At 45.3% G+C, this 23,722-nt stretch overlaps 1 protein-coding gene across 3 annotated transcripts in view; it reads right to left on the bottom strand.

Moving 5' to 3' along the window:
* PLPPR1 (phospholipid phosphatase related 1) overlaps nt 1–23,722 on the bottom strand; it is a 186,674-nt gene that overhangs the window by 32,103 nt on the left and 130,849 nt on the right. For all 3 annotated transcript variants that reach the window (XM_054178638.1, XM_054178639.1, XM_054178640.1), the window contains one exon: nt 13,498–13,686. In XM_054178638.1, coding sequence (XP_054034613.1) covers nt 13,498–13,686 — 189 coding nt within the window. The remainder of the gene's footprint in view (nt 1–13,497; nt 13,687–23,722) is intronic.

The raw sequence follows: 23,722 nt of genomic DNA, 5'->3' as shown, positions 1-23,722 counted from the left end.
AGACAGTGAAATATCACATCTTTCCCTTTCAAGTTCTCAGAGCAACATTACAGCCCAATACTACCTCCACTCCTGTACAGCTTACCAACAGTTTGTTAATTTAGTTACACATATAATCCACAAAACAATATAACCACTGCTTTGAAAGGGAGATGGAGTCTTCACCTTTTCTTTGAACTTTGCTTTTCCTACAACACTTTCTGATAAGCACACAGTCTCCTTGCCAAATGATTCTTTGCATGACTGCCTTCTGAAAACAGATTAAACACCAAGTAGAGCTTTTCCTGTATGGAATAATGAAGATAAACTATCCAGGAATGAATCTGGATTACAACCAAGAGGAGGTTTTGGAAGAGTAGTACCCTGGAACTGCAATCCTGCTGGGAAATGTGCAGAAGGATAAGGGTGGGACAGTGTTAAAGAGTTAAGATTCAGTTCACCGAACCATAGAATCATAGAATCAACAAGGTTGGAAAAGACCTCAGAGATCATCAAGTCCAACCTGTCACCCAACACCTCATGACAACTAAACCATGGCACCAAGTGCCACATCCAATCCTCTCTTGAACACCTCCAGGGATGGGGACTTCACCACCTCCCTGGGCAGCACATTCCAATGGCCAATCTCTCTTTCTGGGAAGAACTTTCGCCTCACCTCCAGCCTAAACTTCCTCTGGCACAGCTTGAGACTGTGCCCTCTTGTTCTGGTGCTGGGTGCCTGGGAGAACAGACCAACCCCCACCTGGCTACAACCTCCCTTCAGGTAGCTGTAGACAGCAATAAGGTCTCCCCTGAGCCTCCTCTTCTGCAGGCTAAGCAACCCCAACTCCCTCAGCCTCTCCTCACAGGGCTGTGCTCCAAACTCCTCCCCCGCTTTGTTGCCCTTCTCTGGACACCTTCCAGCAACTCAACATCTTTCCTAAACTGAGGGCCCCAGAACTGGACACAGGACTCAAGGTGTGGCCTAACCAGTGCTGAGCGCAGGACACAATGACCCCCCTGCTCCTGCTGGCCACACTATTCCTAATACAGGCCAGGATGCCACTGGCCTTCTTGGCCACCTGAGCACACTGATGGCTCATGTTCAGCCTCCTATCAACCAGTACCCCCAGGTCCCTCTCTGCCTGGCTGCTCTCCAGCCACTCTGACCCCAGCCTGTAGCTCTGCATGGGGTTGTTGTGGGCAAAGTGCATCACCAGCACTTGGACTTGTTGAATGCCATCATGTCGGATTTTATCCATCTGTCCACTCTGTCAGGGTCCCTCTGCAGAGCCCTTCTACCCTCTAACACATCAACACCTGCTCCCAGCTTGCTATCATCTGCAAATTTACTGATGATGGACTCAATGACCTCATCCAGATCATCAATAAAGATATTGAACAGGAGTTCAGAAAGTAATTACTAATGGTACTGACAGTCAAGGATGGGTCCTGCTGAGGGATTTTTCTTCCTTTTATCTCATTTAGGACATTAAACTTGTACCTCAGTTTGAATTCCCTAGTAAAGCTGAGGACTTCACCCCTGGTTCACTCCCCTGCTACACTTTGACTTACCTAGAGGCCAATGTCTTCTTTGTTAGTCATGTTTCCCTAAACTCCTGCGGATTCAGAGTGCCACACTCTGATTCCTCCTATGCTAAAACTGTCTCACCACTAGGCTTTCTGACATAGTTTTGCCTTTTCTCCCCACATACCCATGAAAACTCTCCCCAGATTCACTGCAGTTTAATCTACTCACCTCTCATCTCCAACTGGATCTGGCCTGACTGCCTATACACAGTCCTACATTGCTACTTGCAGAAGCTGCATCCCAGCTGCCTCCCTACCTCTCATTCACTCAAACACTCAGGGGTGGCAAATGGTCAAATAGTGTTTTTCTTTTTTTATTCATTCACACTTTCATCAAACACTGTGGTGGTGTGAAAGTTGCCACAGGTTCCATGCAGATAAAGAAGGAGGAGCCAGGGGCCACAGAAGAGTTGCAGGAATCACAGCTGCGCCCACAGCTTAGGACTGCCTGAAGTCTCCTGTGAAACAACATCTTTCTGTCACTTTCACAAAAATAGTACAACTCATCACATTTCTAATCATAGAATTGTTAGGGTTAGAAGGGACCTCAAGGATGATCTAGTTATAACTCCCCTCTGACGTGGGCAAGGACACCTCACACTACATCCTACGTCAGGTTGCCCAGAGCCACATCCAGCCTGGCTGCAAAATCCTCCAGGGATGAGGCTTCCACCACCTCCCTGAGCAACCTGTTCCTGTGTCTCACCACCCTCATGAAGAACTTCTTCCTAACATCCAATTTAAATCTACCCATTTCTAATTATTTTTCCATTCCCCCCAGTCCTATCACTCCCTGACACCCTAAAAATCCCTCACCAGCTTTCTTGTAGCTGGTGGAAGGCCACAACTAGGTCTCCTCAGAGCCTTCTCTTCTCCAGACTGAATAGCCCCAACTCCCTCAGTCTGTCCTCATAGCAGCCCTCTGCTCATCCTCATTGTCCTTCTCTGGACACGCTCCATCTCCTCCTTCCTGTAATAGGGGCTCCAGAATGGGACACAGTACTCGAGGTGGGGTCTCACCAGTCACACCAAGATGATGGAGATCCAGTATTAGGAAGAACTACAAGAAGTACTGACAGGATCTGTTTGTCTTTTCTATGCATTAAGTTCACATTATTATGATTTCTGGGAGGTTTTTAATCTTTCAAATTGTGTACTCTAAACAGCATCCTTGGGACACAGTCAGTCCTCACTAAGATCCCTTTCTACACAGAAGCCACGTCCAGAGGCACAGCAGTATGCACAAAGATCTCTAGCAGCAAACAAAACTGAACTTGGGTCTTGGGACATCATCACTTTCTGTTCTGGGAAGGTTTCAGCAAGCTGTATGACATTTCCCAAATCCTTTGCAAGGATGTGTGTGGCTGCATTTTTTTTATGTCACAAATAGAAAGAACTAAATTTATCAAGTCTGCAGCATTCAAATAGCAGCCAAGGGGAGGAGCAGATACAAGGAAGGCACTGGCTGGGACACAAGCTATGTGCAGAGCACTCAAAACAGAGAATATAAGCAGATGAGGGTTATGGAGCTCTCAACCCCAATCAGCCAGTTTCAGAATGACTCCACACAGCTCTCCCTGGGAAAAGCAGGCCTGCTCACCAAAAGGCGACCTTTGCAAAGTGCTTCAGCAGGTGTTTCATCACCACTGGCTTGCATTAAGCCAAAAGCAATTCTGCCCCTTTGCATCACAATGTGTCTGAGGACTGCCTTAGCACAGCTGCCTGTCCCTGGAGAGACACTCTTCAAGCTCTACATGGGAGCTCATGGCTCCATTAATCTCTTAGTTAAGCATCACCAATCATAGGCACTAGCACTACAGAATGCAGAGACACTGAATCACACAGTGATCTAACTGGGAAGAGGCCCCAGAGGCCTGCAGCCCACCCCCTTCTCAAAGCAGTGCCAGCACAAACCACAGCCTTGAGCAGATGCCTTAGGAGTATCTTCAAGAACAAAGATCTCACAGCCTCTACACCACCACTGTAAAAAGATTTTTCCTAACATTTAATCAGATTTTTTTTTCTTGCAGCTTGTGTTCATTGCAAGGTTACCTTTGGTACTTTGAATAGCCTGTCTCCATCTAGAGCCTCCATTTAGAGGCTGAGGGAGCTGGGATTGCTTAGCCTGGGAAAGAGGAGGCTCAGGGGAGACCTTCTTGCTGTCTACAACTCCCTGAAGGGAGGTTGTAGCCAGGTGGGGGTTGGTCTCTTCTCCCAGCACAAGAGCAAGAGGACACAGTCTCAAGCTGTGCCAGGGGAGGTTTAGGCTGCATGTTAGGAAGAAATTCTTCATAGAGAGAGTGATTGCCCATTGGAATGGGCTGCCCGAGGAGGTGGTGGAGTCGCCGTCATTGGAGGTGTTTTGGAGGAGACTTGATAGGGTGCTTGGTGCCATGGTTTAGCTGATTAGGTAGTGTTGGATGATCACAGTATCACCAAGGTTGGAAAAGACCTCAAAGATCATCAAGTCCAACCTGTCACCACAGACCTCATGACTAAACCATGGCACCAATGATGGGTTGGACACGATGATCTTGAAGGTCTCTTCCAACCTGGTCTATTCTATTCTATTCTATTCTATTCTATTCTATTCTATTCTATTCTATTCTATTCTATTCTATTCTATTCTATTCTATCTTCTCTGAGTATGGTTCATATTGACTTTCACTTGGTGATGTCAGTTCCTTAATTCCTCAGATCTCCCTCAAAGATAGCTTTAGGCCTTGAGGGTTACTCATCAGCAATCCTACCTGCTATATACAGTGCAAAATATTGGCACTGCACAGCTGTGCAGTGGCTCCATGGTTAAACCCAAGTGGCAAACACTAAGCAACATTGAGAAAAGACAGTGTAGGAGGCAAACAGTCACCTTGGCACCCTCCTCCAGGACACTATTAATGCCACCAGGACCCTGAAGGCAAAGACTTTCTGCAGTAACATCAGTACCATCACTGGTCATGCAGACCAGCTAAGGACACTCTTTCATCGTTACCATCACCATCTAGACAAGCCTTCTCTAGCCCACAGCAATCGATGCTGTATTTTTGCTAACCATAAGAGGAAAAGAAGCAACATCTTCAGCTGAACATTGCAGGGCCAAGTCATCCAGAGATTTCTGAGGACTAAATCTGTCAATGTGCACTTGCAGCCTGGAAAGCCAATCAGATCCTGGGCTGCAGCAAGAGAAGTGTGGCCAGCAGGGCAAGGGAGGTGATTCTCCCCCTCTACTCAGCTCTGCTGAGACCCCACCTGAAGTACTGCCTCCAGTTCTGAAGCCCCTATTACAAGAGGGATCTGGAGGTGCTGGAAGGTGTCCAGAGAAGGGCCACAAGGATGAGCAGAGGGCTGGAGCACCTCTCCTGTGAGGACAGACTGAAGGAGTTGGGGCTGTTCAGTCTGGAGAAGGCTCCCAGGTGACCTCATTGTGGCCTTCCAGTATCTGAAGGGGGCTACAAGAAGGCTGGGGAGGGACTTCTCAGGATATCAGGTGGTGATAGGGCTAGGGGGAATGGAATGAAGCTGGAGGTGGGGAGATTCAGGCTGGAGGTGAGGAGGAAGTTCTTCCCCATGAGAGTGGTGAAGCTCTGGAATGGGTTGTCCAGGGAGGTGGTTGGGGCCCTGTCCCTGGAGGCAGACCAGGGACAGGCTCTGTCCAGCCTGATCTAGTGTGGGGTGCCCCTGCCCATGGCAGGGGGGTTGGAACTAGATGATCCTTGTGTTCCCTTCCAACCCTGACTGATTCTATGATTCTAATATGCATTCAATTACTTATTATTATTTTTATGGGGGGCTGTGTGTGTGTTTGGTTTTTTCATGTGTTTGTTTGAGGGTTTGGTTTTGTTTTGTTGTTTTTTTTTTTTTTGTTTGCTTGCTTGTTTTTTGTTGTTCAGCGAAATCAGCAGCAAAGAACAGTTTAAGAGTCCTTTTCCAGGAACAGAAAATTGGTTTCTTTTATTCCAAGTCAAAAGGGATGAAATCCTCAGTTTGGATTCTAGCCCACCCCAAAACTACAGCTGTCTTACCGTTGTGCTGAAAAAATATAACAGTGTGCTGTGGTAAAACTGTCTCAAATAATTATACTGTAGTTCTAATCAAGAGAAGAAATTTCCCACAGCTCTGCACTGTTTCCCAGAATGTTGAATGTAACTGGGACCATTAGGAAGTCCTGGAGGCACCATCAGTAGAACTGCCTGAAAATGTTGTACCAGACAAGCTGTGTCTATTATTTTCTAGAATGTTCTGCAAATACCAGAGTATAAACATTTACACAGGGTAGTGAGTATACCTTTGCCTCAGTCCTACATATTTCAGCTTGTCCTTCGTCACTTCACAAGCTGAGTCCTTGTAAAGCCTCAAAAAGCAGGGTATGAATCGCTACTCAGAGAGGACACCTGACAAGCAGTGGGGCTCTTCCTCCAGGCTTGCCCCTTGAGCAACCCCAGTTCCATTTCCCAACAATAAAATGAATGTGTAGCCAAATGCCACTGAGTAAAGACCACCCTCTCTGTGACCAAGCTGAAACGGTGGCCAGCCCAGGAAGCCAGGGAGTACAACTGTGGTAAATCTGTGGCAGGTATAACTGCTGTGATAAACACAAAAGCCTGACAGACACCTGACAAAGAGCTAAGGCTTGCTAGGAGATGAAAAACATCAGCCTGGTGCCTCTCAGACATTAACTGGTGTCCCTGGGCACAGAAGCTTCCACCCTGCTTTTGCTGGTTCTGTGGGTTTGCCTCTCTCACTAGTAAGTACTGACCACAATGCACCCTCAGGTATGGGTGCTACTAAAGGGGCATTTTGAGTTGTCTCCAGGCAGCAAGTGGCCTGGTGGTAGCATCCTCTCCCATTCTAATGGGATGCCATCTCAAGATACTTCCATGGATTTAGTGAGTCCTCAGCCCTGCTTGGGTGATTCTGTATTTTGGGTATCCTCAAGTGGAAGGTTTTTCCTTTACGAGTGAATGTGTGCACATTTTGGTTCATCTCCCTAGAAAGAATATTTCCTAAGGCTTAAGGTTAAAGCTTAACTGGCTGTGCAGTCATGTATTCCCTGCTGACATCCCAACCTGTGATTTAACTGTGTTGGAAGGAGTCCTGAGTGCAATAAATCCACATTTTGGATGGCAGTTGCTGTCTGGTTAGTGGGTGCCTCTATGCCAACATCTCCTTGGAAAAGGGATATATCCTTCCTTAACAACTCCACACTCCAGGCATTGACACTGGCCTTTCCTCCTCACTACCACCCAGCTTGCTGTGGCTGCACAACTGTGGAGCGTGGCTGGTATGAGACTGTAGAAGAGGTGTCTGTGCTTCCCATCAGCACAATCACCAGCACAGCCTAGGGATTTCTGTCTGAAAAAGCTAAGAAGCAGCTCCTGTAACAGAGCTTTGAGCAGCATTATCTGCTTTTGGTTTTCCCTGAGCCTGCTGCTGAGCTGCCACAGGGGAATCAGCTGAAACTGGCAGAAATTCCTTGGCTTCCCTTCTGGAAATGAATCACTTTATTAACTTGGCTCTACTAAGACAAAGTCAAGGAAGCAAGGTGGAAGACAGAACAGGAAAACCTTCCTAAAAAAATTTACCTCCAGAAAAAGGTTTGCATTCTAAGACCTCCACCTCTGAAAAAAAACAAACAAGCAAAACCCAACCCACAATTACTCTGTGGCTAATTTCACATATAATTACATAATAATGATATATAACCATCTGTCTAAAGCTTTGTAATGCAGAGGGCAGCCATTCAAACGTGCAGACATGCTGCTGTAGGCCATCTGAAGCCCAAAATAAAAGCAGTTTTTGGAAACTTGGGAACTTTTGATGTTTTGAAGTGTGGTGGAGTCAAAGACTCAATTTCTGTCCTACCCAGGTGGCCAAGAAGGCCAGTGGCATCCTGGCCAGCATCAGGAATAGTGTGGCCAACAGGAGCAGGGAAGTCATTGTGCCCCTGTACTCAGCACTGGTTAGGCCACACCTTGAGTGCTGTGTCCAGTTCTGCCCTCAGTTTAGGAAAAATGTTGAGCTGCTGGAAGGTGTCCAGAGAAGGTCAACAAACTTGGTGAGGGATTTGGAGCACAGCCCTAAGAGGAGAGGCTGAGGGAGCTGGGGTTGCTTAGCCTGGAGAAGAGGAGGCTCAGGGGAGACCTTCTTGCTCTCTACAACTACCTGAAGGGAGGTTGTAGACAGGTGGGGGTTGGTCTCTTCTCCCAGGCAACCAGCACCGGAACAAGAGGACACAGTCTTAAACTGTGCCAGGGGAGGTTTAGGTTGGATGTTAGGAAGAAGTTCTCTACAGAGAGAGTGATTGCACATTGGAGTGGGCTGCCTGGGGAGGTGGTGGAGTCACCATCACTGGAGGTGCTCAGGAGGAGACTTAATGGGGTGCTTGGTGCCATGGGTTGTTTAGGTGGGCTAGATTGGTTGAGGGGTTGGATGCAATGATCTGAAAGGCCTCTTCCAACCTGGTTAATTCTATTCTATTCTATTCTACTCTACTCTACTCTACTCTACTCTACTCTACTCTACTCTACTCTATTTCTAGGAATCCCCTTTTTCTCTCCTTGCCAACAGCAAAGTTTACTACTTGAGTTTGGGGATGTATGTTTCAGGGAACAAACCTCTAAGTTTGAATAAAATGGTTAGTTGTTTCTTTACAAAGGAAATAAAAATGTTTTTCCTTAGGTGGATGCAATTTATTCCTAAGTTCACTACAACATGCTACTTTGCTGCAAAGATGTTAATACCACCACACTCTGAGAATTAAAACTTAATAAAGCAAATGGAAGCCTTTGACCTATACTCAGTGGAACACTTGGGAGAAAAAAATGCATTTTAGAGTGGAGTCAGACATAGATGGTTTTCATTTATTTAGCAGTGTCATCATGAGATTCAGGCATCTCCCCTTGCAAGAAACTCTCATTATCACTGAGGTTATCATCAGTAGGAGGATTAAAAAACTCCTGTAATTCTGCTGTATGAGGAGAAAAAAATGTTTACAACAGAGTCAGCAACGTCATACATGTCAAGAACCACAAATAAAACCACAGAAAAAGAGGTCAATCTCATTTGTTTTGACAATGGAAGTTCAGGGAAATGTACATTCAGTGCTACCAACCCACAACAGAACTTCTGAGAAGAAATAACTTCTGGGAATAAATATAATACATGCACTTTTTTTACCCACGGCCACTGTCATAGTGAAATCACTGAAGCATAAACACACTCCATTAAATTCACAAAGATGCTCCTTTTTGGCTTGATACATTTTAACACCCCAAAGCTATGCTGAAATCATGGCTTTGCATCCTTTCCAGACCTGTGCACACAGGACTGCACTTAAACACTGCTTGTATCTCAGATGAGGGAGTTTGTGTTGATTCCCAAACTATTATACCTAGCATCAGAAACACTTTACTAGTACTATGAACTAGTACTATGAGTGCTCCCACATTGCTGCTACGTTCTACTGCTTCTCATAACTACTCCTCTCATATCATGAGGTGTCAGGGCAGTGAAAATAAAGAATCAGAGAATCATGGAATCACCAAGATTGGAAGAGACCTCAAAGAGGGAGGAAGGAAGTAAATATAAAAAGATGTGAAGAAAATAGAATAAAATCATATTAAAAAACCAACATATGATTTAACCATATAAATCATCTATTCAGCTTCTTTGCTGAGCTCTTATCAGGACACTCAAGTAGTGTATTTAGCAATGTGCAACATACGATAGTAGCATTCATCCTGTGTGTAGCTCCTCTCCCACCTTTTTCAGACAGAAAAAAGCATAGGCAGGCAAGGCTTTTTTGTTTGCAAGTTTAAAATAGATCATAGAATCATAGAATCAACAAGGTTGGAAAAGACCTCAAAGATCATCAAGTCCAACCTGTCACCCAACACCCCATGACTAACAAAACCATGGCACCAAGTGCCATGTCCAATCGCTTTTTGAACACCTCCAGGGACAGCGACTCCGCTACCTCCCTGGGCAGCACATTCCAATGGTGAACAACTCTCTCTGTGAAGAACTTTCTCCTCACCTCCAGCCTAAACCCCCCCTGGTGCAGCTTCAGACTGCGTCCTCTTGTTCTGGTGCTGGTTGCCTGGGAGAAGACACCAACCCCCTCCTGGCTACAGCCACCCTTCAGCGAGTTGTACAGAGCAATAAGGTCTCCCCTGAGCCTCCTCTTCTCCAGGCTAAGCAACCCCAGCTGCCTCAGCCTCTCCTAATAAGACTTGTGCTTGAGGCCTCTCCCCAGCCTCGTTGCCTTTCTCTGGACACATTCAAAAGTCTCAATGTCCTTCTTGAATTGAGGAGCCCACAACTAGACACAGGACTCAAGGTGTGGCCTGACCAGTGCTGAATACAGGGGCACAATGACTTCCCTGCTCCTGCTGGCCACACTATTCCTGATGCAGGCCAGGATGCCATTGGCCTTCTTGGCCACCTGGGCTTACTGCTGGCTCATCTTCAGCCAGCTCTCATCCAGTACCCCCAGGTCCATTTCTGCCTGCTGCTCTCCAGCCACTCTGACCCCATCCTATTTCACTGCATGGGGCTGTTGTGTCCAAAGTGGAACACCCAGCACCTGGACTTGTTCAATGCCATCATGATGGACTGTGCCCATCAATATGCAGGCAGCACAGAGAGACCAGACCTGCTAACTTAAATTCTCTTAGCCAAACCAACCAATCTGCTGTCAGAAAGTGAAGCAACAAGTGTCTTGCAGAGGAGAAAAGTAATTGTAGGGAGAAACTGGCATTATTACTTGAGTAATTTCTGCACATGCCAGGATGTCAGGGATTATTCCTGAGAGCAAAGTGTAGAAAGTGAAGCTGCATCTTGGTACACAGTGGGTGCACACAAAGCTCCCTCCCATGAAGAACACCTCTGTGGGTTCTCTTTGTTGTTGTTGTTATTGTTTTTTGGTTGGTTGGTTGGTTTTGTTGTGTTTTGGGGTTTGTTTTGGCTTTATTTGTGTTTGTTTGCTTGTGGGGTTTTTGTGAGTTTGTTGGTTTGTGTGACTTTTCGGGGTGGGGGGACATAGTATAGGGTTTTTTGAGTACAGTCATCACAGTATAAATAGAAATGGCTACACTTGCTCCTTTCATTGAAATCCCCAGGAGGTTCAACTGGATCAAACATCTCTTACTAGACTGTGCCAGTCTGAATGACAGGCAGCACCCATTTGGGTACCAGGTAACAGCTGAGAATGCTTACACTCTGAGTGGTCTGTCCAGCAGTGGTAGGTAGGGACAAAGCTCAGAGAGACTCTTGAAACATGGTAGCGTCTCCTTTCTTCACTCTGAGTCACTTTCATAGTATCAGTCAGCGTTGGAAGGGACCACAAGGATCATCTAGTTCCAACCCCCCTGCCATGGGCAGGGACACCCCACACTAGATCAGGCTGGCCAGAGCCTCATCCAGCCTGGCCTTCAACACCTCCAGGGATGGGGCCTCAACCACCTCCCTGGACAACCCATTCCAGGGCTTCACCACTCTCACAGTGAAGAACTTCCTCCTCACATCCAGCCTGGATCTCCCCACTTCCAGCTTTCTGTCTCATCTACTAGCTTTCTACTGATGATCATGCTAAAACTCACTCTGCAGGGTCAGCTAGCAGCCGAACCAAAAGTCTGAAATCAGCCTTCAAGGAGAGGAAAGCCTCTCAGAAAAAAAGATGGGAATGTGAAATTATGTGAAATTACTCACATAAAAACACTGTGCTGAGCACCAGTCAGGAGGACAGAAAAAGACCCCTTTGGAGAGTGATCTAGTTGAAGATTAGCCAGTACTAAGTAATAACACATTAAGGAATTAAATAATGTATTAATAATACAATAAAACATAATGCAAATAATGCATTAAATAATGTATGAATATAGTGTGCATTAATACACAGTACATTAAAAACTGAAACAAAAATGTTTTCCCAGGAAAGTTTGATCTATTGCCTCCCTGAAGCTGTATGCAGAGATCATAAAGAAGCATGGTGCAAGGAGCACTGTGTTGCCTCTCTAGCTGGAGCAGAGTAGCCAGTGTAACAACACAGCACAACCCAAGAAGCAGAGCTTGCAGTCTCATATTCAGCATGGGATCCCATCATCCAGGGTGATTACTGTACTTCTGGAACCAGGCTACCATTCCTGTACAGCTTGCATTGCATGAGATAGTCACACAAGCTTCACACAGCACTAAGCTGAAGGTGTCTTTCAGCACCCAAAAACTTCATCTGCTGTTCACTACAGTCTTTCAATCCATGTGTTTAACAGGGCTAGGGAAACCCAGAATCATTCATCTTCTGAAGAAGACTTCATTTCATAAATAAAAGTAAGTAAGGAAAGCTTCTTGGGCCATTTAACAGAAAGAAAATGCTGATCCAGAGAGAAAACTTGAAAGGTTGGAAGTAGACTTTGTCAGGGCAGGCATTTAAACAGAAGATCCAGATAAAGAAGAACACACTTAATACCAACATTACAATCCAGGAGCAACCCTCTCACTAACTAAACTGTTAATGGTATCAAAGGCATTAGTGACATTGAGTCTTGCGTTACACCACCACCTGTGAAAGCTACTTATCTAAACAATGGCACTATCCATATTTATGGAGGGACAGTTGGAGAGGTGTATTCATAGGTGGGTTGGATTGGTTGAGGGGTTGGACACGATGATCTTGAAGGTCTCTTCCAACCCATTCTATTCTATTCTATTCTATTCTATTCTATTCTATTCTATTCTATTCTATTCTATTCTATTCTATTCTATTCTATTCTATTCTATTCTATTCTATTCCTTCATTTGCAAATCACCTGTCCCTGCAGCACAAGTAAAACCAAAGTCTTAGCCTTCATCCGAGTTCCAACACACAAAATAACACTGTTACTACAGAGGATTTTTATCAGCCTGTGATGCAGCCCAGTTCAAAACCCCCTACTTGTTTTTCAGTGTTTGTCCTGTAACAAAAGCTGTAGCCTCTTCAGCATGTCTCTGTCACATTGCTGTGTTAGAGTTTCACACGTTAAAATTACAGCATACCCAAACTTAAAAGGACTGTGGTGCAGCATTCACCTTTCACAAGTAAAGACACGGCATACAGCTTTAATCAACTTTTGAAAGGGATGCAAAGCAAAGCTAACACAAGAAAGAAATGATAAAGAGAAAAGAAATAAAGTGTATAGGCACAGTCTGGTGGGAATTTACCAATGTAATTACAAATGCACAAAGCCTGTCTGTTTGGGAAAGCTGCAACTTTTTGCACAGAAAATGGATAAATGCCACAGTGTTGCTAACCAGGGACTGAAATAATCTGTTTGGGGTTGTGTGTACTCAGCTAACTGATTTTTTTTTTCACCTGCTCAGAACAGCTACATCGCAGTTTGCTGGTTGGATAGTAAAGAGAATCAGGCTAAAAATAAAAAGTTAAGTGGCTATGACTGCCAAAAATTAATTGAAAATAAAAAAGGAAATAGTACTTATATTTTTCTTTGTGTTGAACACCTTTCTGCTCATCTAAGCCTTTAAAAGCCCTTCAGCAGTCCTTTTAATATAGTAGCAAATAATCCTGGATATACTGCGTGTCCAATCCAGGTTTTATTTCTGCCTTATCCTGTTTTCTTGCTTCCAGTAATACATCACCTTTGCATTAGAGCCTCTCTAGAGCCCAGGCAATTCGCAACTAATCACCAAAGTGAGCAGGCTATTGTAAAAGGCTTAACAAGCCCTACCCCTCAGTCTTGCATTGTGATTACCTCAGAATAATTACTTCTGGAGATAACTGATGAAGATCTTATTAGGCTAAGGCAAAACAGAGACCCGGCTAAGTGTAAATCAATTACAGCTGAAAGGAGAGGAGAGGAGACAAAAGATACTACAAGACTGTTGCTGTTATTTATGGAGCAGTTGTGGGGAATTAGAATAATTTCTTATACTTACAATAGCTGTCGGAGTTGAAGCCAGAACACAGTAGAGCACAAGAGGTGAAATGAAGCTCTCATCCTCTGTTCCCGGGTAGGGTTTCATCAAATTGCCATCCTGACAGAAGAAACCTTGGATATGCACCTGAAAAGTGTCGGTGCACTCGAAGTAGTAGGCGAGCAGAACAGTCCCAGCCATGATGACAAGCTGAAAATACAGCATGGTCACACAAAGACGTTAGTTGCTTGTTTTCAAACGGAGGCAGCTATGCCTTCGAGCTACTCCCGTCGTGCAGACCATCCTCCCTTTACTGTCACCCCGACAGCCCTCGCAGCCGTGGTGTGTGAGCGTGTGTTTCCGCCTGTCCGCTTTGCAACATCTGTTACATAAACCTTTTGGCAAACGACACTAATGAACGTCTCGGATAGGAGTGGGTCTGTAACGCCGCTTGTAGAGGGGCAGGAGCTTTGACAGCTACTTTATCAAAGGGCATGTGAGTGTCAACAGCAGCAACGATCAATGAAAGCTACCACAATGAGGGGCAGCGCTGCAGGAGCCAACAGCAGTGACAAACTAAAACCTGTGCACAGCAGTAGGGAGCTGGAAGAGTTATTACATAGGATAAAAGGAAGCTACAGCCCAAATGCTTTCTCGATGCAACTGGAAGAACATGCTGGGGAATGTGCAACTTGTGCTAACTCAGAAGAACCCTCTGTGTCCCAGGTAAGACTTATCCAGAGGGAAATCTGCCTCCTGCCACTCACCTTTCCTTGGAGCTGCTGCTTATGAGTAAAGCTTCAGAAGTCTACTCAGAAAACCTGAATCCTCACACAACTGCCTGGGGCTACTGTGCACAGCCTAGACTCCCCACTCTGCCACAACTGCTTTTGAGAAAGACTGGCTTGAGTCTGGATCTTCATGGCTTTTTACATATATAAATGGGGAGGAGCAGGGTATTTTGTTGCTGGTTAAATGGGTGGGTTGTAAAACCTCAGTGATCAACTTCTTTATATATCCACAGTTACTGTACATGAGCTATTGCCAGTGCCTGTGTATGTTTCCCACACCTCTCCAACACCAGATCTCAAAACTCTCTCCCAAAGGTTGTCACTAATCTCACCTCATGAAATTGAGTGGATATACTAATTCACCATTCTTGTTCCCTCTCTGCCAGACCACGAAGGTAATCTCATGCCCCAGTCTTCATCCTTTACAAAACTAGCAAAACTGATGTGGAAATTCAGAGAATTACAGGATGTGATTCAAAATGCTCTTCATAGACACCAGTGCCACCTGCCACTGTTACAGAGTTGTGACATATACAACTTACCTTGCTACACCACAGAAAAATGCAATAATAATAATAATAATAATAATAATAATAATAATAATAATAATAATAATAAAATATCACAATACAAACTCTAAAGTGGCTTAGTTTTACTATTTTGCCTCCAAAGATTTCAGGGTCAACACTGTTGCTGAGAGATTCTTGTAAAAATAGACCTTTAAAAATATCATTTTGGCATCTTTGTCTCAAAGATACACCTAAAAGCTGTCCATGCATTCCTCTGGCCTAACCTTGCACATATGCTTCATACACACAACAGTCATTAAAGTCATCATGTATTTGAGTGGGAATTAGACTAACATTAGAAAAAAAAGAAAGAAAATAAAACCAGCAAAAACCAACCATGAAATCTGAGAACTCAGTGATGAATCCAGATATCCACAGAATCACAGAGTGGTTGGAAGGGACCTCTGGAGGCCACATTGTCCACCCTCCTGCTCAAGCAGGGACAGTGAGAGTGCATTGCCTAGGATTGTGTTCAGAGTACCTCCAGGGATGGAGACTCTACAGACTCCTTGAGGAACTTATAAAACAGACCTAAGCAGGGCAAAATGAAGCCAGAGATCCTGCACCCTCCCCTATTTTTCACCTTCAAAATTAACAGTATCCTTTTGTAGCCAGGTTCTAAACCCCATGGATTAATTCCTCCTAGAAAACACAGCCCGGATCATTTAATGTTTTTAGCTCAAGCAATTAGCTCCATGGATTCAAACACCAACTCTGCTGATTAGAGAATCATGGTATGAAGTGAAATTTATACAGAAAGCACATAGCCAATTTTTAGAAGCTTAAGGAACTAGGGATCTACATAATTATTCTTCCAAAATATCATAGTAGTATCATAGAATCAGTCAGTGTTGGAAGGGACCACAAGGATCAATTAGTTCCAATCCCCCTGCCATGGGCAGGGACACCCCACACCACATAAGGCTGGCCAGAGCCTCATCCAGCCTGCTCTTAAACACCTCCAGGGATGGGGCCCCAATCACCTCCCTGGACAACCCATTCCAGGGCTTCACCACTCTCATGGGGAAGAACTTCCTCCTCACCTCCAGCCTGAATCTCCCCACCTCCAGCTTCATTCCATTCCCCCTAGTCCTATCACTACCTGAGATCCTGACAAGTCCCTCCCCAGCCTTCCTGTAGGCCCCCTTCAGATCCTGGAAGGCCACAATGAGGTCACCTCAGAGCCTTCTCTTCTCCAGACTGGACAGCCCCCAACTCATCAATCTGTCCTCATAAGAGAGGTGCTCCAGCCCTCTGATCATCCTCATGGCCCTTCTCTGGACACCTTCCAGCACTTCCATATCCCTCTTGTAATAGAGGCTTCAGAACTGGAGGCAGTACTCCAGGTGGGGTCTCAGCAGAACTGAGCAGAGGGGGAGAATCACCTCCCTTGCCCTGCTGGCCACACTTCTCTTGATGCAGCCCAGGATCTGATTGGCTTTCCGGGCTGCAAGTGCACACTGAGAGCTCCTGTTGAGCTTCTCCTCCACCAGCACCCCCAAGTCTCTCTCCTCAGGGCTGCTTTCCAGCCAGTCTCTGCCCAGCCTGGATTTGTGCCTGGGATTGCCTCAACCCAGATGCAGGACCCCGCACTTACATAGAATACATAGAATACATAGAACAAACCAGGTTGGAAGAGACCTTCAAGATCATCACGTCCAACCCATCAACCAATCCAACACCACCTAAACAACTAACCCGTAGCACCAAGCACCCCATCAAGTTTTCTCCTGAAAACCTCCAATGATGGTGACTCCACCACCTCCCCGGGCAGCCCATTCCAATGGGCAATCACTCTCTCTGTAGAGAACTTTTTCCTAACATCCAGCCTGAACCTCCCCTGGCGCAGCCTGAGACTGTGTCCTTTGTGTCCACTGTGTCCTCTCTGTCCACTTGGTCTTGCTGGACCTCATGAGGTTGGCTTGTGCCCACCTCTCCAGCCTGTCCAGGTCCCTCTGGATGGCATCCCTTCCCTCCAGCCTGTCTGCTGCACCACACAGCTTGGTGTCATCAGCAAACTTGCTGAGGGTGCATATTTTTTCTTTCCAGCACCCTTATTTACAGCATTGATGTAACATAGCAACATAAAAAGTTAATCAAACATTTGTTTGCTGAAGATTCTAGCTTCCTTCATGTGATTCAGTAACATCAAGGTGCAAAGCTTTGAAATCTACCACCCCACCATGAATTGCAGGTAAGTTATTCACATATGGTCAGTACTGAGAAGCTGCTCTTTGCTGCTCCTTCCCACTCACACTTCTTCTGTCTCATATGATGTCCACTGGAGACAGCTAGAACCAGCTGGAAAGTCAAGAGATTTAGTTTGTGTATCTTTTTTTCTTGTACAGTATCCACCTCTTGCTTAATTTTTGCAGCTTTCGTTGCTTTATCCTGACATTTCCAAGACCCCCATACCTAACAACAAAAGAATTGTTGTTTATTTATTTTTTTAACAAATGTAAAGCAAGATGCTGTTGGTTTTGTATTCTCTGGAGAACTTTATAGCATCCTTGATGAGACAGTGGGATTCCCTGTAAACACACACAGTCCTGTAATTAAGGACTTAGAAGACCTGAATTTAACTCCCTGAGCAGCTAGAGATTTTCTAATCAATCTTGGCAACTGAATTTTATAAATTATCATCAGACATCATCAACTCTCTACCTGGCAAGCCCAAATCAGCACACTGGAGAATGGAATGGAATGGAATGGAATGGAATGGAATGGAATGGAATGGAATGGAATGGAATGGAATGGAATGGAATGGAATGGAATGGAAGAGGAGAGAAGAGGGAGAGAAGAGGGAGAGAAGAGAAGAGAAGAGAAGAGAAGAGAAGAGAAGAGAAGAGAAGAGAAGAGAAGAGAAGAGAAGAGAAGAGAAGAGAAGAGAAGAGAAGAGAAGAGAAGAGAAGAGAAGAGAAGAGAAGAGAAGAGAAGAGAAGATAATTAATCAGCTTGGAAAAGCCCTTTGAGATCACTGAGTCCAACCTATCCCCTAATGCCATCTAATCAACTAAACCATGGCACCAAGTGCCTCATCCAGTCTCTTCCTAAATGCCTTGATGAAGAAGGATTTAAAGTTCAGTTCCAGCACCACATATCAGAACTATCAGAAAGTATCTGACTCACTCTTCCTACCCTAAACACACTCCCAGATATACTCCAGATTGCTAGCCCCAGCCAGCATGCACAAGGGAGAGATCAGAGAAGGTGCAGTGCAGATAGCTGTTTTCCTCCTGTTACTGGGAAAAGGAAAAAGCAGCTGCTGAACCTAAAACCTTCTTTGGGTGCCAGATGGGGGGGAAGTTTTTAAATATGTGGGGGTTTTGATATGGGAGAAAAATTGCACTTATCCCAAATGTACCCTCTAGCCTGTGGTTGCACAATTAACTTTGACCTTCCCAGCTCCAAATGCTGCCTCGGTGCTGCATGAAAACTCCTTCTGTGTATACGATACAGCTCCAGTCTGACTTCTGCCAATACTGACCTACAACAACTTTCCCTTCCCTTCCCTTCCCTTCCCTTCCCTTCCCTTCCCTTCCCTTCCCTTCCCTTCCCTTCCCTTCCCTTCCCTTCCCTTCCCTTCCCCTTCCCTTCCCCTTCCCTTCCCCTTCCCTTCCCCTTCCCTTCCCCTTCCCTTCCCCTTCCCTTCCCCTTCCCTTCCCCTTCCCTTCCCCTTCCCTTCCCCTTCCCTTCCCCTTCCCTTCCCCTTCCCTTCCCCTTCCCTTCCCCTTCCCTTCCCCTTCCCTTCCCCTTCCCTTCCCCTTCCCTTCCCCTTCCCTTCCCCTTCCCTTCCCCTTCCCTTCCCCTTCCCTTCCCCTTCCCTTCCCCTTCCCTTCCCCTTCCCTTCCCCTTCCCTTCCCCTTCCCTTCCCCTTCCCTTCCCCTCCCCTTCCCCTTCCCTTCCCCTTCCCTTCCCCTTCCCTTCCCCTTCCCTTCCCCTTCCCTTCCCCTTCCCTTCCCCTTCCCTTCCCCTTCCCTTCCCTTCCCTTCCCTTCCCTTCCCTTCCCTTCCCTTCCCTTCCCTTCCCTTCCCTTCCCCTTCCCTCCCCTCCCCTCCCCTCCCCTCCCCTCCCCTCCCCTCCCCTCCCCTCCCTTTATTATTTCATATGTATTTATTATGGCACAAGTGAGGTTTTTGGTTCTTTGCTCAGTTTGGTTCTTTGTTCAATTTGATTTACTGGTCACAGATGCCTTACATTAACTTCACCCCCATAACCTCTTTTGATTTCTAAAGCTAGGACCTAAAATAACAAATATACACATTTTGTAGCCATGATCAACTTGCAGGCGGTAACAACTTTGCCTTTAGTCCCTATGTCCAGGTCTAGTCATTGAACCAAGCAGTGAGGAAGAGGAGCAGGTAGGCTGACTGAAAGATACAAACCATGCAGTTACATGATTAGAAAGACACAAAGCAGTTTAACACTGATATTTTACAGGATTTATTTATTAATCCTTATCAACTCATTTACTTGGAGGGAAAACAAAATGCTCAATAACTCACTTTAGAAAAGCAGCCAATCAACAGAAGTGTCTAAGGTACTTAATGGCATCCGTTACCACAGTATTTAACCACATCATAATCCTTACTCTATTTATCACCACTACTCCACTATAAAATAAGAAAATGCTCTTATCACCATTTTACAGAAAGAAGACAAAAGCAGAGTAGATAAAATGACTGCCCGTAGGTCATGGTAAAGCCTGTGTCACAGCTGAGATTTACCTCTCTCCTGGACCAGATTTTTCTGGATTATTCAATAATCTGCACATGAAAAAGCTCAGTGGTGTATGCTCAGGTCCTGATCCTGCAGAAGGTCATTCTTGGTAGTGTTAAGGAAACACATCACAGAATCATAGAATGATTTCAGTTGGAAAAGACCTTTAAGATCACAGAGTCCTACCCTCACCAAACTCTACCAAGACTCTACTATGCATCTTTTGAATGTCTATGCATTTTATGCATCCTTTAATCATGCACCTGATTCAGCCCCATTTAAAAACTCCTGCTTGATTTTAGAAGCAAGCTTGACAAGCTGAACTCATAAACAATTGGGTTTTTTCCTCTAAGCCACCTCTTTAAATGGATTCGTTCTGTACGTGTTGAGAGGACAATGAAACTGGTAAGGGGCCTGGAGCACAGCCCTGTGAGGAGAGGCTGAGGGAGCTGGGGTTGCTTAGCCTGGAGAAGAGGAGGCTCAGGGGAGACCTTCTTGCTCTCTACAACTACCTGAAGGGAGGTTGTAGCCAGGTGGGGGTTAGTCTTTTCTCCCAGGCAACCAGCAGCAGAACAAGGGGACACAGTCTCTAGCTGTGCCAGGGGAGGTTCAGGCTGGATGTTAGCAAGACATTCTTCATAGAGTGATTTGCCATTGGAATGTGCTGCCCAGGGAGGTGGTGGAGTCGCTGTCCTTGGAGATCTTCAAGGAAAGACTGAATGAAGCACTTACTGCCGTGGTCTAGTTGATTGGATAGGGCTGGGTGATAGGTTGGACTGGGTGATCTTGGAGGTCTCTTCCAGCCTGGCTTATTCTATGATTCTATGATTCTATGCCCCACACCATTTAATTCTGTACCACTCTACAAGGCCCAAATGATTCTGTCCTTGCACACCTTCTTATCACTGCTCACCCTTGCTTCTCTTCAAGTAGTGGGAATTATTTGCAATCAAAAAATCACTTTCTTAGGCTGGAGCATCTCTCCTATGAGGACAGACTGAGGGAGTTGGGACTATTCAGTCTGGAGAAGGAAAGGCTCCAAGGAGACCTAATTGTGGCCTTCGATTATCTGAAGGGGGCTACAAGAAAGCTGGGGAGGAACTATTTAGGGTGTCAGGGACTGATAGGACTGGGGGGAATGGAAAAAAAAACTAGAAATGAGTAGATTAAGACTGGATGTTAGGAAGAAGTTGTTCCCCATGAGGGTGGTGAGACACTGGCACAGGTTGCCCAGGGAGGTGGTGGAAGCCTCTTCCCTGGAGGTTTTTAAGGCCAGGCTGGATGTGGCTCTGAGCAACCTGTTCTAGTGTGAGGTGTCCCTGGCCATGGCAGGGGGGGTTGGAACTGGATGATCCTTAAGGTCCCTTCCAACCCTAACAATTCTATGATTCTAAGAAATACAAAGCAAGTTTTGTAAAGCAATTCCTACTTCCTTAATAACTATCAGAAAATGTTCCCTTTTTTCTGTTACCACAGCAAAGAAAGTAATTTTAATAGACAGTAGATACAGTGGGAGGCAGAGCCTTTTAATCAGCCCATCCTAAAGAGTCCCTAGAGTTCTTAATAGAGGTTGTAAAAGTTTCCTGTGTGGTCTTCAGCCTTACAGCCTCTATGTCCTGTAAAATAGGCGTATAGCCACTGCAAAAAATCTCCCTCTGCTTTGTCTTTTGTCACTCACATAAATCACAGTGGAAATCCATATCAAGTAACTTGAAAACCTCCAAATACTCCTGGTATTTGCACAAAACCAACTAAATTCTTCCAGCTTATCAGCCTTCCCACATGCTACTAATCATGTATCTTACAATGTCTGTAATGTGCATGATATGATTGGAAAATCGTTTTTGCACACAAATGACAGCATAAAAGACTAAATTTTTATTCCTTCAGAAGGAAACCAAACCAGTATTTTGCATGATGTGTTGCTTAGCAGATAGTCAGTGAAATACTAATGGGTACCCTTGCTCATTCTCTTTGTTTCCAGCAAGCATCAATGGATTTAAGTTCATAGAATCATAGAATGTTTTGGCTTGGAAGGGACCTCCAAAGGTCATCCAGTCCAACCCCATCTGGGGTAAGCAGGGGCATCCTCAACTAGATCATGCTGCCCAAAGCCTTGTCAAGCCTCACCTTGAGTATCTCCAGAGATGGGCCTCAGCCACCTCCCAACTCATGCATTGAAACTGTCACAAGGGGAGCCCCACAAAACTGTGTAGGTGTTTTCAACCCATGACACGTGCTGTGGCTTGAAGTTCCACCAATTTTAATCAGATTTCCGTCTCCCTCTCTGTACAAACTAGTGACCAGTTGTTACATAAAGACCAAAACATTTTGGTGTGCTTGTTTTAGGTAGGTGATGAGAGCATGCCCCTTGGAACAGACCATCATGGAGCATCCCACAGTTCTAGCATATGTGTGTCATGAAGACAGACACAAGCTTGTGAGGGGTCTGGAGCCCAGCCCTGTGAGGAGAGGCTGAGGGAGCTGGGGTTGCTTAGCCTGTAGAAGAGGAGGCTCAGGTGAGACCTTCTTGCTCTCTACAACTACCTGAAGGGAGGTTGTAGCCAGCTGGGGGTTGGTCTCTTCTCCCAGGCAACCAGCACCAGAACAAGAGGACACAGTCTCAAGCTGCAGCAGGGGAGGTTTAGGCTGGATATTAGGAAGAAGTTCTTCACAGAGAGAGTGATTGGCCTTTGGAATGTGCTGCCCAGGGAGGTGGTGGAGTCACCATCACTGGAGGTGTTTAGGAAGAGACTGGATGGGCCACTTGGTGCCATGGTTTAGTTGATTAGATGGTGTTGCCTGATAGGTTGGACTTGATGATCTTAAAAGTCTTTTCCAACCTGGTTAATTCTATTCTATTCTATTCTATTCTATTCTATTCTATTCTATTCTATTCTATTCTATTCTATTCTATTCTATTCTATTCTATTCTATTCTAGTCCAGTCCAGTCCAGTCCAGTCCAGTCCAGTCCAGTCCAGTCTTTCTATCATTTGCTGTATATAGGACTCCTAAGACTGCTGGAAGAAATTGTTAAAGAGTGTGTTTTTGCTCTCTACTGGGTAACACAAGCAATACTTAATTGTGCATCTCTGACTGTTTTGCCCAGGGAAGAGTCTGACTCTTTTGAAGGAAGTCAGGCTGGTAATCCTTGGGGATGGGAACTCTAATCTTGCCATTGCAGCAGAGGGATGTGAGAAGCACAGCAAATTGTAAGAAATCACACAGGTTGCTCTATTTCCTGAAGTGTTTTTACCTTTCTAAAAGCAGATCTAGCCTCTACCCAAAAACTACTGAGATTGTTTCCTAAGGTGTCCTGATTGGGGTGAAACTCATGCTATTTCAGAGGACAAGAGTTCCTTTTTAGGTGTTGCATCTATTTGTGGCCAGCTGATATCCACTTACCAAATCATCTTTCACCCAATATACAGATTTCTTACCTCTGGTGTTTTTACCTGACATAAATAGGCTAAGAAATCCCCTTACTAGCTACACTGGGGCACTTGGTGCCATGGTTTAGTTGATTAGATGGTGTTGGATGGTGGGTTGGACTTGATGATGTCAAAGGTCTTTTCCAACCTGGTCTATTCTATTCTATTCTATTCTATTCTATTCTATTCTATTCTATTCTATTCTATTCTATTCTATTCTTGTCTTAAATAATGAAAGTTCTTTCAAATACTGGCAGAAGAATTACAGATTTATGGAAAATACTGGGTTCGCATTATTACATGATAATTTTACTTAAAACAATTATTTTGACAAGCTTTTCCACAGCATATCACTGTGATTTCCCTTCCTCTCCCTCCGCCCAGGACTCCTGAAGCTAGCTATGCCAAACCTCAACTGTAAATTAAGAGATCATCGAGTCCAACCTATCACCCAACACCATCTAATTGACTAAATCATGGCACCAAGTGCCTCATCCAGTCTCTTCCTAAACATCTCCAGCGATGGTGACTCCATCACCTCCCTGGGCAGCACATTCCAATGGCAAATCACTCTCTCTATGAAGAATGTCTTCCTAACATCCAGCCTAAAGCTCCCCTGGCACAGCTTGAGACTGTGTCCTCTTGTTCTGGTGCTGGTTGCCTGGAAGAAGAGACCAGCCCCTACCTGGCTACAACCTCCCTTCAGGGAGTTGTAGCGAGCAAGAAGGTCTCCCC

The sequence above is a fragment of the Dryobates pubescens genome, chromosome Z (genome assembly GCF_014839835.1).
Source record: "Dryobates pubescens isolate bDryPub1 chromosome Z, bDryPub1.pri, whole genome shotgun sequence".
Lineage (NCBI taxonomy): Eukaryota > Metazoa > Chordata > Aves > Piciformes > Picidae > Dryobates > Dryobates pubescens.
Note: the sequence above shows the minus strand (reverse complement) of the source record. Positions and strands in the feature narration are given on the sequence as shown.